The sequence below is a fragment of the Bombyx mandarina genome, chromosome 12, assembly GCF_030267445.1.
Source record: "Bombyx mandarina strain Sakado chromosome 12, ASM3026744v2".
Taxonomy (NCBI): domain Eukaryota; kingdom Metazoa; phylum Arthropoda; class Insecta; order Lepidoptera; family Bombycidae; genus Bombyx; species Bombyx mandarina.
In genome coordinates this window covers 2,375,595-2,393,315 of record NC_143219.1, presented here as the reverse complement: position 1 = coordinate 2,393,315, position 17,721 = coordinate 2,375,595, and the positions used below count along the sequence as shown (strand labels likewise).

The 17,721-nt window shown below is 40.0% G+C and overlaps 1 protein-coding gene across 2 annotated transcripts in view; it reads right to left on the bottom strand.

The window, feature by feature from the left end:
• Eaat2 (Excitatory amino acid transporter 2) overlaps positions 1-17,286 on the bottom strand; it is a 33,232-nt gene extending 15,946 nt beyond the window's left edge. The window contains exons 1-3 of one of the 2 annotated variants that reach the window (XM_089732071.1): positions 17,170-17,286; positions 2,910-3,065; positions 1,327-1,663 (exon numbers count right to left, since the gene is read on the bottom strand). In XM_089732071.1, coding sequence (XP_089588197.1) covers positions 1,327-1,663; positions 2,910-3,048 — 476 coding nt within the window. In that variant the 5' untranslated portion in view covers positions 3,049-3,065; positions 17,170-17,286. Of the gene's footprint in view, positions 1-1,326; positions 1,664-2,909; positions 3,066-8,849; positions 9,033-17,169 lie in introns of those variants that run through there. The other variant, XM_089732070.1, reaches the window with a different exon arrangement.
• Positions 17,287-17,721: the final 435 nt, after the last annotated feature.

The window sequence follows — 17,721 nt, the reverse complement described above, 5'->3', positions numbered from 1 at the left end:
TTTTGGAACGAAATTCCTTATGGAACGATGTGGAGGGGTACCTTAACCGGGAAAAAACGTCCGTAACGTAAGATTTTTATTATTTTCCCGGAATAAAATAAAGTTCATAACTTTCTAAAGTAGTTTATTTTTTTTATCAATAAAAAAATCATAATAAAAAATGTATACCCGAATAATTGTTTTCTTTATACCTCGAATAGAACTCAAAATTAATATTTTTATAATAAGGAACTTCTTTCCTATCCGGTGTCCCACGACACCACACATCTTTTTTTTTCTTGATCTAGAACTAAGCGGTTATTGAGGCTTTCTTTAATAATGTATTACTAGATGATGACCGAGCTTCGCTCGCTTTTTTTTTTGATAACGCCGTTTTTGGTATTATCATAGCCAATAGATGTCGGGAAGAGTTGATTATTGAAAACACGAACAAAACAACATTTTCTGAAAATAAATCGTAGCTAGATCGATTTATCGCCCCCGAAATCCCCTGTAAACTAAATTTTATGAAAATCGTTGGAGCCGTTTCCGAGATCCAGATTATATCTATGTCGTGGATAACGACTTTTAGTTGTCGTGGATAACGACTTTTAGTAATATTAAGACGGTGGTTTTGTTTATTATTTTAAATGTTGAAATGTTGTTTTGATAAATATCACAAAATGAAGGGTAGACTCCGTAACGCCACGGTATAAAATGGCGGTACGTGGACAGAGCACTGAAGTAGGAAACCTATCTATGGGACAGAGTCGTGGCATTCGTGTCTGACAGTGATTCCGTCCGTCTCAGCAGTGAGTCTCTGACAGTCAGTCAGTCAGTCAGTCGGTCTGTCGGTATGTGCAACGAAACTGTCGCTTTATCCTGTCATTGTGAAAGTTGTGTGTGTTGAGTTTCAATAATTATTATTGAAAAGTTTTATTGACTAAACTGAGTTTAATCGAATACGAGTGATGACGAAACTACCGCTCAGCCATCCCTGACGTGTGCCAATATATATATATATACAAGAATTGCTCGTTTAAAGGTATAAGATTAATAGTAAACCGCAACACACCCGCTGAATCTTTTAAATTTTTTCTTTAATTTATCTGGAAGAGATTGCTTTTAGCGATAGGACCGCTTATTTCACAAATGCATTTACTTGTTGATCGTTTTTTTAATGTTGACGTACAAAAAATGTTCAAAATAAAAATATAATATTTTTTACGAAAACTAGTGTCCTAGTTAACCCTTGCAATACAATAACAATATTTAGCAATTCTTTATTAAAATTAATTTGATGGCAATCTTTTGAAGAGTATTATGGAATGCGTTTGAGTGTCATACCTTCCTATATCCAGCAAGCTATCCAGAATGCTGTGATCTTTCTTACTGCCGGCAGCCACCACAGCATCCTCCTTCAGTTCCGGCTGTCCGGGATGGATCAGGACCGCCATTACGATACCAAGAAACGCGTTGAACATCGAAGTTAAAATGAAATAAACTAATGTTCTCACTGCGATCCTCCCGCTCATCTTAGCGTTAAGACTTGCGGAGCCGGCGATCAGGCTGGCTATGATCAGCGGAAGTATCATGAGTTTCAGGAGCCTCATGAAGAGCTCGCCCGGATATGAGATGAGGACTAACGTGTCCGGACCTAGTTGATAGGGCCGCAAACCGAACCCTGCAATCAAGAGTCCTTCGTAATATCTAGGCGTAACAAAACTAGCAAATTGAGTTTTTTGGATCAGTTGTCGGTATTGTAATATGCACATGTTTTTATCTAAACATTTTTTTCCAGGTTAAGCGAATAACATTCTTTAAAAAAATGTCGGTCAGGAAACTTACAAAATTATCAGTGGTGGCATTATGATCCCGCATAGTTGATCATCATTAAAAGCTTAATCAGAAATAAATTTATTTACATTTAAGCCACATATAAATAAACCAGCGATCCGCCCTCGCTTCGCTTAGGGAACTGTAATTTATTATTGATAACAGTATTTCTCCACTATTTAATGGAAATTATTATACATATAAATCTTCCTCTTCAATCACTCTATCTATTAAAATAAAACGCATCAAAATCCGTTGCGTAGTTTTAAAGATTTAAGCATACATAGGGACTATGTAGTGATACAAACTTAGATTATGGTACTTGTATCTAAAATTAGAATTATTTCTACATAAATAGATCATTCTGCTGATTCATCTCTCGTGCATTTAATTTGAATCAAAGAGAATTGATGAATACATAGCTTAATTATCAACAATCAGTGAGCTGAAGCGTATCGAGTGACATGTCAACAGAGAAGTATACCTCTTATAATGCCCACCTTATTATAAGTGCTCATTTCTCTCGCAGTCACCCATGATCGTCAGCGCTACAAGATACGCTACCAATAAATATGGAAGGGAGTTCATTCCAGAACTGAATTGCTAACACACTCTCAAGCGACACACCGTGTCGACGCAATGGTTCCAAATAATAGCGATGAATATTGTTTTGATGAAAAGTTAAAAGATATGTTTGGATTATCCCAAACCATTCATCATGCTATGAACGCGCAAAGTATCACCGTCTTGCCTCATTGATTCAAAATTATGCCAATGCTAGGAATAGCTGAATATTCCAAGATATTCAAGCTTTTGTATCTATTAGTAAATAGCTGATCCAGCAGACTTTGTAGTGCCTCAATCGATAAATAAAAGACCTAAACTTTTGTATAATTCTGATCATTTTCATATTTATCTACCTTTTAAACCTTCTCTGGACTTCTACAAATAATTCAAGAACAAAATTAGCCAAATGGGTCCAGCCGTTCTCGAGTTTTAGCGAGACTAACGAACAGCAATTCATTTTTATTTATATAGAAGATAGAAGATTAGATTAGCTATGAGTTCGTTTAGTAATGACAGCAAAAACTCACCTAATGCAATCCCAGCGACGACGCCGACGAGAGTGACCACAAGCATAGTATTATCGATAACGCACTTCCTCCAGCCGGTTGGCTCTAATGGTGCTGATCGTTCTTCTGTTGTCTTCGGCCCACGATCGCCGGGCCCCATTTTAGCGAACAAGTACTCTGTGAATTGTTGGCCTTTATCCATTACAAGTAACGGACAAGCTTATCTTTGAAAAAAAAATTGTTTAATCTTCTTTATATATTTTTTTTATTTTTGTTTATTTCCGTTCGGTTTTCTCATTGAATTACTGCAAAACGAACTGTGCTCTCGCCTCGTGTGTCGAAGCCGTACTGCTCTGACGGTTCTGTTGGTCACGGAGGAATGCGCGCGCAAACATCGATTGGATTCACGTGGTTCAAATCACAAAAGTATACACATGATTAATTAAAACAACTTTTTCGGATTTTTGTTTATCGAACTAGAAAAGTTAACAATCTCACCCTCCACTTAAGCCACAAGTCGGAGCCTTAGACATCAAAACGTGAGCCCTGCGACCTGCCGTGCGACATGAGATCTAACCCCAATCTTTTTTTGTTTAACGGTTTTCCGATAGTTCAATTCGTGATACATAATAATTAGTTGGAGTTCCCTCTAGAAATTACTCTTTAAATTAGTTTATAGCTATTAGCTATTAGCTAAGATAGTAAATATTATTTCTTAATTCTATACTTATTAATATTACTAGCGACCCGCCCTCGCTTCGCTTCGGAAACATTAAAACACACATGAAACCAAAAAAATAAATAAAAAAAATTTAAAAAAGTAGCTTATGTTCATCAGGGACAATGTCGGCTTCTAATGGAAAAAGAATTTTTCAAATCGGTCCAGTAGTTTCGGAGCCTATTCGAAACAAACAAACAAACAAATCTTTCCTCTTTATAATATTAGTATAGAAGTATAGAAGTATAGATAAAGCTGAAGAGTTCGTTTGTTTGTTTGGTTGAACGCGCTAATCTCAGGAACTATTGGTCCGATTTGAAAAATTCATTCAGTGTTAGATAGCCTATTTCTTGAGGAAGGCTACATAACATCACGCTGAGACAAATACGAGCGGAGCACTTATAAATAATGTTTCAAAATCGGATTATTTTTTTCCTTTTGATAGCTTCTGCTACGGGCGCTGCGTAAAACAGTTAAAGTTTCGCTAAAATAATGTATGACAGAATTGTTCCCCTTTAAAAACTGTAAATAAGTTCGCGACAGCATATGTCTATATTTTAAGGTTGGCTCACTATAACCTTGTCGGTAATAATTTTAAAACATTGTGTAAAGAAAACTCCAACTTTCTTACATTAAAAATTACATATTCACCTAGAAGTGTAATGATATGATTCATATTAAAGTCGTGATAGTGTATTGAAGAACGCTTATTCAACAAATACCACTTTTAATCGTTTTCGAAAAACTTTCAACGGCAAACAAACCTTTGTACACAACAATGTTTTTCAACAAATATCCATCGTGCAGTTCTATTAGGAAATGCTTTTAAATATATGTTTAAATATGTATTTATCAATATCTTATTATATGACATTTCAATAACTTCTAATACATTATTTTTCGAAAACTCGACGTTTTAATGAAACTAGAGGTCCCGCAGTAGTCGACACTCGACTATAATTAATTGGAATTGTAAGTTTGTACTTTTTTTATATATTTTTTGTTCCTACCTAAGCTGAGAGCCTTGAGAGGCTATGTCAGCGTAACCCTAACTTTTGTAGGTGAGCTCACGGGGCTCAAACCTGATGACGTTGCTAACACGAACCCTAGCAAGAGCTGTGCTTCGCAGAATCTACCACCGGATCGGAAACGCGACCCACTGAGAAGATCCGGCGAGAAACTCAGTGGGCTGTGTCTGAGTGTTAATTTACTCGTCGAGCCCTTCGTCGCAAGCGACGGGTTCGACGAGAACGGTGACCGGTGCTTGAAGTACCTAAAAGCACCGTTAGTGGATCGGGAGGATCCGAGATGACGTGTTTTGGGCGACGTCGACTGCTTTCCATTCTGTCCGCAGGATCGGGAATGTAGTTACCGGCGGCCACGATGAGAGGGTTCTCATGTCGTGCCGCTTTATCGAAGTGGCGCATCGACGCCGACTGTAGATACTTACTGATGGACTCTAGGTCCAGGTCGTCATGGAGGTCGACGTTCCTGACGAACCACGGGGCTCCGACAGCTATCCTGCAAAAACGGGATTGAATGATTTGGAATGATTTTAAGTGAGTGCGGGCCGCGTGAGCGAACACTACACTTGCATAGGTCATGACGGGGCGTATGCAAGTTTCGTAGAGTGTCACCTTATTTCTAAGGGACATTTTACTTCGCCTGTAAGTTTGTACACTATTATGATTGTATTTTATACTTCTATAATCACAAATTTCGCCAAGACTACACTATAAAAAATATTTAAAAAGACAAACAATATTTAATCTATTCTCAATTTGACCACAGACGTCAAGAACAAAAGTTCGACAATAAATAGTATGCATGCGTGTGTGCGTCAAATACATGGTATGTAGTGTGTAGTGTTTTCTTTATTGATTTAATGTATCTTTTATGCATTATGTAAAAAAAAAATTAGCATTGTGCACTTCTTCTCTATATTCTCTATAAGGGGATACAAAGTTTTTGCTTCACGTATTAATATATAGATAAAACTATCTATCTCGCTCTGTCTACGACTGGAACTGGAAAACTTAGAATAAAAGAATTGTTTCTTTTGGAGCTTCGACCGATCGCTGTCTGGTCGATATTTTTTGTGTATTATTATTGTGACTACTATCCGCCCGCTCCTGCTCAGCTCGGGTATTTAACAAAAATTTCAACGATATTTGACGTTGTTTTATTTTTAAAAATAAAACGTTTCAAAAAAAAGTTATTGCGGCATAACTATAGTAGTTAGACATATGCTGTCGCGTCACTTTTTGTAAATAAGAATGTGTTCTACAAAGTCGTAGTACATTATTTTATTCTATCATCAATAGTTTTCGCAGGGCACGCGATGTAAAGAATATTTTATGTAATTTTTTACTCTTTGGGTTACATTATTGGAGTTTTAGTAAGGATCCCAAATTTTTTCAAAAAAGATTATAGCCCATGTCACTCGGGAACAGTGTAGCTTCCAAACAGTGAAAGAATTTTTCAAATCGGTTCAGTAGTTTCGGGGCCTATTCAATACAAACAAACAAACAAATCTTTCCTCTTTATAATATTATTATTATTATATAGTATAGAAGTATAGATAAAGCCGGCTTACAAAGTAAATGGAAACTGCATATAAAGGTTAGCAAAATAGAAATATCCTTGAGGAAATTTCAGAATTTTCGAAATTCACTATTGTATTATTTAAATAGATATATAAAATAATGTATGTGACTGCCATTCTCAAAACTTTTAACATGTTTGACTCAAAAGGCTGTATAATTACTGAAATTAAATTTCATTCAGAAAAAAGGGCACGTTCAAATATCGGATATCTCTTTTTTTGGGTCAAGTAGAAAATTTCAGGAATTCCGCCCACGTGTTAAGGGCTGTTAGCGAGTAATGGTAGACTTAAGCCGATTAAAACCTCCCGTGGTTCTCCCGAGACTCGTATGAGGTAGAGCTCCGAGACAGGCGGGGGCAAAGAACGCGTTTCGCGTTAGGGGAATCTCCCCCCTTATCACCCTACCCGCACAGGATACCGAGTCAGCGATCGTCAAACCTCTTTACAAGCTATGTCTAGACAACGGCGAGGACTTATTCCCCCGATGTATAATGCTCAGTAAGTATCACACTATAGATACCCCAAAGTAAAGTAATGATACTTTGAATAAATCCGTGTTCTAACTTCGTTTATCAGATTCAGTTGAAATTATGAATGTTGTCCACATAAAGTTTCGTTAAGCCGTCGTAACAAAATTAAGTAACTTATGTTAAACATTTAGCGAAGCTCATAGCAGATGTGCATATTTTTTTTTATTGCCCTTGTAGGCAGACCAGCATACGGCCCACCTGATGGTGAGTGGTTACCGTCGCCCATGGACTTCAGCAATGCCAGAGGCAGAGCCAAGCCGCTGCCTAATAGTCTTAAATAAAAATAAGAAAACATCTTAATACGTAAATATGCTACGTGACAGCCCTATTCAAGAATTTAGCATCGGGAACCTAGTGTACCTATTCTGTTGTAATGTATTATTGTTGAGCAGACACGCGGTTCTGAACACGTGTTCGTATTGTCACAAAGCTTAAGGCACGTGCTAGTGTAATAGTTCCACTTTTCCAAGAAGGTAACACACCGTACAGCCTAAGCTTTTATTTATTATATAAAACGGACCTTTAATTACAAAGATAAATGTCGCGTAATCTTTCACCTCTCGATATTGTTATGTTTACGACACGCGGAGATCCAAGAAACCAGCTGTACCTATATAAGAATTTATCGCGTTGCGTTTCAAATAATAAATTATCTAATCGAAATGCGAAGTGTAATTGATGTTTTTATTACCGAAAAAAAAAATGTTTAATAACAAATTGATCGAATATCATGACAGCCACGTCTTTGTCGTTAATTGACGATCATACGTCACGTTATTTTATCTTATTTTTATTTTATTTTTTCTCCTACCTATTCTTGTAATCTTGAGGGGTTATACTAGATTCTCAAAGCGAATAGGTGAGCTCACGGGGCTCTAACCTGAGGAAGTCGGTAACAATGGCCCTAACAAGAGCAGTGCTTCGCAGAATCTACCCGATCGAAACGCTACTAGCTCCCACTAGCTACCACTAGATCCGGCGAGAAGCACAGTGGGCTTCAATCTTATAGAAATTCGATTACGCTATCAACCAATTACGACATCTGAATTTGACGTTACCTATTATTTACCTATTATTTAAAAGTGAACATTTGCAAAATAGGATTAGCTACACTACGACGATTAGGCTTCCGAGGTCTTAATATTATGTTTTTTTTTTTTCTACCTATTCGCTGATAGTCGAAGGGATGGGTAGGTGGGCTCACGAACTCAGCCTGAGAGAATTTGCCAACGCTAGCCCTAGCAAGAGCAGTGCTTCGCAGAATCTACCACCGGATCGGAATCGCAATCCACTGAGAAGATCCGTCGAGAAACCCAGTGGGTTGGGTCTACCGTCATCGACGGCTTTGCATTGCCCTGTCGCCTAGATCGGGTATAGAATTAGCGGCGACCACGTTATGAGGGTTATCGTGCCTTTTTTTTTTTTATTGCCTCTGTAGGCAGACGAGCATACGGCCCACCTGATGGTGAGTGGTTACCGTCGCCCATGGACTTCAGCAATGCCAGGGGCAAAACCAAGCCGCTGCCTACCGCTTAATACTCTCCACAAGCCTCGTTTGAAGAAGGACATGTCATAGCGCTCGGGAAACACCGTGGAGGGGAGCTATTCCTTAGCCGGATGGTACGTGGCAAAAAAGATCTCTGGAAACGCACTGTGGATGACCGCAGTGGCTCCAGGTAGTATGGATGAACTCTACTCCGGTGGCGGGCGGTGCGATGGTAAAAACGAGACGTTGGTATCATGTCGCTACTTTATCGAAGTGTCTCATCGTTAAAACTCTTTATCGTATTATCGACTTTTGCATTGAGAATTCATCAAAAGGGACCAAAAAACGATGGGAATGCTGCCACTGTATGTAACAATAAGTCTTCAATCATGTACAGTATGTTTGTTCATCCAAGAATCACGCTAAAATTACTAAATCGATTGTGATCAGATTTGTTTGTACATAAATCTTATAATATAAAACCAGTCTATGTCACATGAATATTAAGATTTTCATAACAAATAGCAACCAATTTAAAGTAAGCTAACGATTGGAAGATGATAAAATATGAACAGAAACAATTTTATGGGCTACCTAGAAATCGTTTAACTAACTCACCCACCTTGAAATTTCTTTATTTTAGCCAATACCATGACACAATACACACTTTTCACTAATAATTACACAAAATTTCAATTTTTATTTGAATATTCTTATCTAATTTGAATATTTTTGTTAAAAAGCAAATTTGGACAAAAAAAATTGTTTTATTCAAATTTCAAACACAATTCCGCGCGAAAAAACCAAAAGAATTTAGGCAACAGATTCCATGAACGGAACGCCTCGTAAATTGTAGTAATACAAATTTTATTGTTAGGTAATGTTTGAAACCAATATAACGTCTTCAGTGTTTTGTTGGCAACTACACCACGGTAGCTTTGTATCGTATGTCTATTTTTGTTGGATGTCATTTAATGCTATATAAATAAATCAACTATAGACCAATCGCAAAAACCAGTATTTATAAAATTTAAACTACAGAGTTGGAGAAATATAACTATAATTACTGGTGGATTTATGAGATTATTAAATGACAAAAAAACTAAAACTTAATAAAAAAAAATTATGTGACTTAGGGTGGATTCGACCTGGTCGGTGATCGCGGGGGCGCTGGAGTATCACGGCGTCCCCGCATACCTCCGCCGACTGATCGGCTCCTACCTCGAGGGCAGGTCGATCCAGTGCATCGGACACGGTGGGGCGATGTACCGCTTCCCCGTCGAGCGCGGTGTTCCGCAGGGGTCTGTCCTGGGCCCCCTGCTGTGGAACATCGGCTACGACTGGGTCCTGCGGGGCGTCGTACGGGGTCCTCTCCCCGGGCTGAGCGTAATTTGTTACGCCGACGACACGTTGGTCGTGGCTCCGGGGAGAGACTACCGAGAGTCTGCCCGTCTGGCGTGCGCAGGCGTGGCACACGTCGTCACAAGGATCCGACGGCTGGGACTCGAGGTGGCGCTCGACAAAACCCAGGCCCTGTTGTTTCACGGGCCGGGACGAGCGCCGCCTCTGGGTGCCCACCTCGTGATCGGAGGCGTCCGCGTCGGGGTCGGGGTGACCGGTCTTCGGTACCTCGGCCTCGAACTGGATGGTCGGTGGAACTTCCGCGCTCACTTTGAGAAGTTGGGCCCTCGACTGATGGCGACGGCCGGCTCTTTGAGCCGGCTGCTTCCAAACGTCGGGGGTCCCGATCAGGTGGCGCGCCGCCTCTACATGGGGGTGGTGCGGTCGATGGCACTATACGGCGCGCCCGTATGGTGCCACGCCCTGACCCGCCAGAACGTCGCCGCGCTGCGACGTCCGCAGCGCGCGATCGCGGTCAGGGCGATCCGAGGATACCGCACCGTCTCCTTCGAGGCGGCGTGTTTGCTCGCCGGGGCGCCACCCTGGGACCTGGAGGCGGAGGCGCTCGCTGCCGATTACCGGTGGCGTAGCGACCTTCGTTCTAGGGGGGAAGGGCGCCCCGGCGAAGGAGTAGTTCGAGCGCGGAGGCTCCAATCTCGGCGGTCCGTGCTGGAGGCGTGGTCTCGCCGCTTGGCGGACCCGTCGGCCGGCCTCCGTACCGTCGAGGCGGTCCGCCCGGTTCTCGCGGACTGGGTGGGCCGCGACCGCGGATGCCTCACCTTCCGGCTGACGCAAATGTTGACCGGCCATGGTTGTTTTGGCCGGTATCTTTTCAAAATAGCCGGAAGGGAACCGACGGCGCAGTGCCACCACTGCGCGGACCGCGACGAGGAAGACACAGCGGAACACACGCTGGCGCGTTGCTCTGGATTTGACGAGCAACGCGCCGCCCTCGTCGTGGTCATTGGAGAGGACCTCTCGCTGCCGCGCGTCGTGGCTACGATGCTCGGCAGCGACGCGTCCTGGAAGGCGATGCTCGACTTCTGCGAGTCCACCATCTCGCAGAAGGAGGCGGCGGAGCGAGAGAGGGAGAGCTCTTCCCTTTCCGCACCGATCCGTCGCCGTCGAGCCGGGGGCCGGAGGCGGGAATACGCCCGTACGTCCCGGCCCCTGTAGGTGGCGGCCTCCCCCCGGTGAAGGTCAAGGGGCGACCTGAGGGGGTGAGGCCGCGCGGCGCGCTACCAGCACTCTAGCGCGCTGCCGTGGAGTGATTAGAGCGACCGGTCGACGGTGTATCGCGTCCCGACCCGGCAGGCTGGTTCTGGTCCAGCGGGGTATTCCGGGACACCAGCGGCACCGTCTGGGCGGCCCGACGGGCTGCCGTACCGAGACGGCCGACGTTTCAGAGCCTTCGATTCGCCTCGAAGGCTCCGTCGGCTGGGCGTCCTTGGGGTGAGCCGCGCCGTCTGGTTGTAGTGTTGACCGCGGTAGCCCCCCTACCTCATCCGGGTTCTGACCTCGGAGGGGATCGGACGTCGGGTGTAAGAGTGCAGAGGAGTCGTTTAGTGGGTGGGCTCTAAAATCCTTGGGCCCGCGGTCTGCTCACAACACCATGCAGATCGTTGAGTCTCACATACCCCGCGCGCCCCTTTTGCGCGGGGACCTCGTAGGAGGTTCGGCCCTCTACCCGAAAAAAAAAAAAAAAAAGGGTGGATTCGACCAAACTTAAATTTATACTCGAGTAACTGAGTCGACTATTATCAAAGCCGGCAATCTGACTTTTGGACAATGATTGGTAAATCAGAAAAACGAGTTATTGACTTTGTATTCCATTGGCAGTCACAAAACTCTTCGGAACGACATCTTAGATAAATAGCAGGTTAACTATTAACCTTTATTTAATGCAGGTTTTGAACCGTATTCTTTGAAGGAGACGATTATATTCAAATCAATCTGTATTGTCATATCAATAAAAAATTTTTGTCCAAATGCACAGATTGCCACCTTTGATAATAGACGACTCAACTATACGAGGAATAACCTATTCCATGATTTTAATCTCGAGTAAATCCATAGTCGTTTTTCCACGTATACTTGTGCTAGGAATAACAATATGCGAATAGCAGAGTGAATGGTGAACAAAAATAAAATCCGGCAAATAAATGTTGTTGTACAACGGCAACAACAACGGCATAGTGTAAGAGCATACAAAACGTCAACTCGATTTTGCCGTATTTTAGTGTGAAAAAGTAGCTGTTGTGTAAGATATCCAGCTGTCAAACGTATTATTTTTATTTGTTGTTTGTTTGAGGGAATTGTCAAGTTTTGTCGTGTGGTTTTATCTTTTTTCGTTTAAACGTTGCATTATACAATGCCAGACTATTAATAATAATTTAGTGCATTGCGTTGACTTGAAATTAAAACAGAATAAATATTTATAAAATGACAGAAATCAGATGTTGGACTGACTGACGCCATTACTTTATTCTAGGAATAGCTCCGTTATTCCGTGCAAAACGGCGGTATAGTAACAATTCCCGAATAGACCCACTATTCTTAGAATTGTAGATGGTAAAACGTAAAATTGATTTACTCTCGATTTAACTGGCGAGTTATTCTAAGAATAAGATTTACTCTTGTTTGGTCGAATCGACCCTTAGGCACTATAATTTCATCTTCGATGATTTTTTTAGTGGAAACTATTTATTTCTATCGCTTCTAAAATTTGTCAAAGTAGGTACATGCTTAGTTAGTAATATTTAGTTACAATTTGTAACAAAGCCAGAATTCTGGTTACGGATTTTTTTACACTGACACCTAACACCCGATTAATTATACAAATTATCAGTTATAATAATGATAATAATAATAATAATAATAATGTTTTTATTTCAAGTAACCATGACTCATATAAATTGTTAATAAGACTTAGACCTATGTTAGTAGTTATATTTACATCACAATGAATTACTGTGGTAACATCCCATGGGAGATGGCACCACAGCGACCCATGTATATACAGTCCAGCCTGCTTGCGATCATGCTCAGGATACTGTTGGAGCTGGCCCTCACTCTGTTTACCAGAGATGCACACCTCTTACGCATGGTAGCGTAAAAACAATCTATGTGCGCGTCTGCAAACATCCCTGATGCGCTACAAAAGCGAGGCAGCACCACCAACACCCTAAACGCGTTATTGTATTGAACACGGAGAGCGTTGTACGATCTTTGAGTATATCCAGCCCACAAGCAGCACGTGTAAAAGTTAGTACAGTAGGCCCTAAAGAGGGTGACCTTGACTTTAAGTGAACACCGTGCAAACCTGCGAGCTATCATGTTTGCTCTAACCGACAACGCTCTCCGCTCTCGTTCAATATCTTCATCATCTTTGAGATCAGGGGTCAACACATGGCCGAGATATTTAAATTTATAAACTCTTGTCAATGGCGTTCCGTTGAGTACTACGGGAGGTATTTTATCATGCGTCCCACCCCTGGTCTCAAAGACCATATAATGCTATCGAAAACGATAAGTTATAAAATATTTAGAATAAAAAAGTAATATTAACAACAGACACAGCTCACATATTCCCATGAACATGAAAATTTCATATTTTAATGAAATCGAAATTGCCTTTTTGTATTTCAGTGACATCTGTTGACAAAAGCTAGAACTAAATCAACCGAATTATTTATTGCTCGTAACTTGAAAATACTCAAACCCAATATTTTAAATAACAATTAAAACATAAAAAATGGTTGACTAACTAACTTTAACTAAGTACAGTAAGATATTTATTTTTCTGAACTAAACTCATACTTTAAAAATCGGTATACTGATATCTGCTATCGAAGATGATAACTTATAAAATATTTAGAATAAAAAAGTAATATTAACAACAGACACAGCTCACATATTCCCATGAACATGAAAATTTCATATTTTAATGAAATCGAAATTGCCTTTTTGTATTTCAGTGACATCTGTTGACAAAAGCTAGAACTAAATCAACCGAATTATTTATTGCTCGTAACTTGAAAATACTCAAACCCAATATTTTTTATGTCACTTAGGTATTATTTTAAAAATATAAATATATCACTTACTTTTTAATTTTCAGATCAATTATGGCATTTTTGGCACTCGCACGCAATTATTCCTAAACATGGTATTTGTCATAGTGTTTTGTTAAATAAATAGACAAGATAATGTTAATTCAATGCTCAAGCTGTCTAAAATTAACGTTTCAATTTTTGTTTTACACAATGTTTTTATTTTTTTTTAAAACTTATTAAAATCTACCAATTAGCGGATACAATATAATGAATGAGCCGATAGTAAATTACTCCCTCCTGGCACTATCCCAATTTATAATGAAATGTTTCACAGGTTATGTAGCAGACAGATGGTGCTATCAACAATTTTTTTATTTGGCATAATTTTTTTTTTCTCCTACCTATGCACTGGTAGCCTAAGGAGCTATTCCAGCTACGCCTGAACAGGTAGATGAGCTCACGGGCTCATCCTGAGAAAATTTGCTAACACTAGCTCTAGCAAGAACAGTGCTTCGCTGAATCTACCACCGGATCGGAATCGCGGCTATCTGAAAAGATCCGGCGAATAAATCAGGGGGCATAAATTGAACACACAAACATAAACTGACCACGAAAACTGCAAGCTATTTGCAACATTGGAAATAGTAAAATGAAAATAATAAACGTCAAATTAAAACGTGAAAATAATTTTATATACACGTATTAGCACTGATACGAATTCTTCCGATAATTATATTATTATTAATAACACTCATTAGAAATAAACTTCAAGTCGTCGTGGCCAACGGATAAGACGTCCGGTGCATTCGTGTTGAGCGCGATGCACCGGTGTTCGAATCTCAGGCTGGTACCAATTTTTCTAATGAAAATTTTTACTGGTGGTAGGACCTCTTGTGAGTCCGCACGGGTAGGTACCACCGCCCCGCCTATTTCTGCCGTGAAGCAGTAATGCGTTTCGGTTTGAAGGGTGGGGCAGCCGTTGTGACTATACTGAGACCTTAGAACTATATCTCAAGGTGTGTGGCGCATTTACGTTGTAGATGTCTATGGGCTCCAGTAACCACTTAACATCAGGTGGGCTGTGAGCTCGTCCACACAGCTAAGCAATAAAAAAAAAAAAAAAAAAAAAAAAAAAAAAAAAAAAAAAAAAAAAAAAAAAAAAAAAAAAAAAAAAAAAAAATACGTACTAAACAAATGTTCACGATTGACTTCCACGGTGAAGGAATAACATCGTGTAATAAAAATGAAAACCCGCAAAATTATGATTTGCGTAATTACTGGTGGTAGGACCTCTTGTGAGTCCGCGCCACCACCACCCTACCTATTTCTGCCGTGAAGCAGTAATGCGTTTCGGTTTGAATGGTGGGGCTGCCGTTGTAACTAAACTGGAGACCTTAGAACTTATATCTCAAGGTGGGTGGCGCATTTACGTTGTGGATGTCTATGGGCTCCAGTAACCACTTAACATCAGGTGGGCTGTGAGCTCGTCCACCCATCTAAGCAAAAAAAAAAAAAAAAACTTACTAATTCAAGGAAACTTCACAAATAGATTAAATGAAACTTAATCTAAGAACAGTCGTAACATGCAGCAACACTTCATTTCATAGAACAGTGTGCTAAGTGCGAGTTTCTTAACGTTTTCGATAGCGTAAAAGTTAACCCAATTTTGTATGCAGTTGGAACAGCACTCCTAGCGGCAAACGTAGGCAAACGATCCTATTCCATACAAATATGAGATAACTTTAACGCTATCGAGAACGTTAGAAAACTCGCACTTAACTCACAGATTCTATTAACAAGGACACGTTTAATAATCTCTTTCAACGCTGTTCATAAATCACCAAAGTCGCTTCCCAGTAAACGATACTGAAATGCATTTGACTCTACAACAATAAAAAATATACTCACGGTCGTAGCAGACTATTAGCTAGATTTTAATTTAGATTTTGAAGAATTCATTTTTGGAGAGTGTACAACGTAAAGTTCCATTGAAATCATATTAAGTGGTCTCCAATGCAAAGAAGCAACTAGCAATACCATAGCTTTTTTTTTGGTCAGGAGGAAATCGCCGGACTCCCGCCCTCCACTGGGGATGGAGGGGGGGGGGGGGGGGGGTAAATCGGAGTCGAACTGACTAAAACGTCCTGTCGCTCAACAACCCACGTCCGAACCTCGCATGAGACAGAACTCATGAAAAGGCAAAGGTGGGAAAGTAAAGTGATTAGTGTGGACTACATCTCTCCCATCACCTTTCCCCTCGGGACGCCGGATCGGCAGTCGTCGGCGCCATGACCACCAGGCTATTCGAAGCCCGCCTAAATGCCGCCGGTTAGAGTGGGTTATCCTACGGAAGCAATAGCATGGCTAAGGCAATGCCGTTTGCGTAACCCATTATTATGACTATCGTAAAGGTGAATGTTCAATCGCTTTGGGATTGTATCGAAATTATTCCATTGGCATGTGAAATTTAATCTTTATTTATTTCTATTTCTAAGATGGATGGATGAGCTCACGCCCCACCTGGCATTAAGTGGTTAACGGAGCCCGTGGACATCAACAACGTAAACACAGCCATCATCAGCAAGTATTTCTTTCAGACGCACCTTCTATATTTATATGGAATATATTATTAGATGATACTGTAATTGTAACATGTGATTAAATTGTTTTATACAAAAAAAAGCCGATGAAGGCTCGGAAATGAAAAATAAGAGCAACACTTTTTAATTAAAAGTACAGCACATACAAGGTCGTCGATATTATGCTCTAAAGTGAACTACAACTATAGTAAAATAAAATAAAATAAAAATTACCAACAACTCAATTACCAACTGAATCATTTTGACGTATTCACCGAACTTGATAACCATGTGTCCGAGAAACGTTTTGTAGAATTTCAGAGGTTTTAACTATCGCAGTACTCTGCGGTATTCTTTACTTGTACACTTACTTCCATTTTGTTACTTGTATGTTAAAAAGTGGAATAAATTCACGAAAGATGAAAAATCTTTGATTTTGTAAAACTTACATCCACATACAGCATATTTTATAATTGGAAAAGCAAGTACATGTACTTTTAATTATATTTCGGACCAGGCACAGAAGATTGCATACTTTTTTCTTCACACTACTGGCTTAGCCGATAGAAGTTGTATTTAACTATAAAGTTGCCGTTATAAAATATTGACCGTTAGAAACGTGAATTTTGTATTGTAATAATTCTATTTTATGTAATTATGGCAACATTCTAAGTTAAAATGAGCTTTGAAAAATGACCACTGAAAAATGACGCCGCCAGAGATTTATCGATACCATAGGTGCATTGATTCATAGTAATTAAAACTATTTATTTAAAAATTACTTTGAATTTGTGCAGACTAAACCGCAACTTTCCAGATAGAGATATAAAATAAATATATTGTATTAAAACGTTATAATATTAAACCCCAAATGACGTAAACAAATATAAGTTAATTAAGAACTTACCTACAGACAGATTTTCCTTTTAACACAAGCAAAATAATTTGTCATACTTAAATTATTTTACTTTATATATAAATAGCATTCTCGGGCGCGTGTGACTGATGATGAATCCAGGCTGAGCAGTTGCGATGCACCGCTGACGATCAGAAAAATCGGATAAGGGTAATTCTTAAAATTTTATATCTATATTATTATGACTAGGCTTTTCGATGAATCTTATTAATGGCAGATAGGAAATAATAAAACTTAAAGCCAGTGATGACGCACTCTCCCGCAATTAGCGAGGTAATGCAGACATAAAACTACGTACTAAAAACATTAAAAAGCTTATCTAAGCACTGACGTCATAAGGATTCGCTCGGGAATTATATTAAATAAATAAAACACTTGGATATCCAGTTTTATGAGTTCTTTTTTTTTAATGCTCAGGTGGGTGGTCGAGCTCACGGCCCACCTGATGTTAAATGGTAATGGCCATAGACATCTACAACGTAAATGCCGGCACCTACCTTGAGATACGGGTTCTAAGATCTCAGTTTTTACAGTACAACGGCT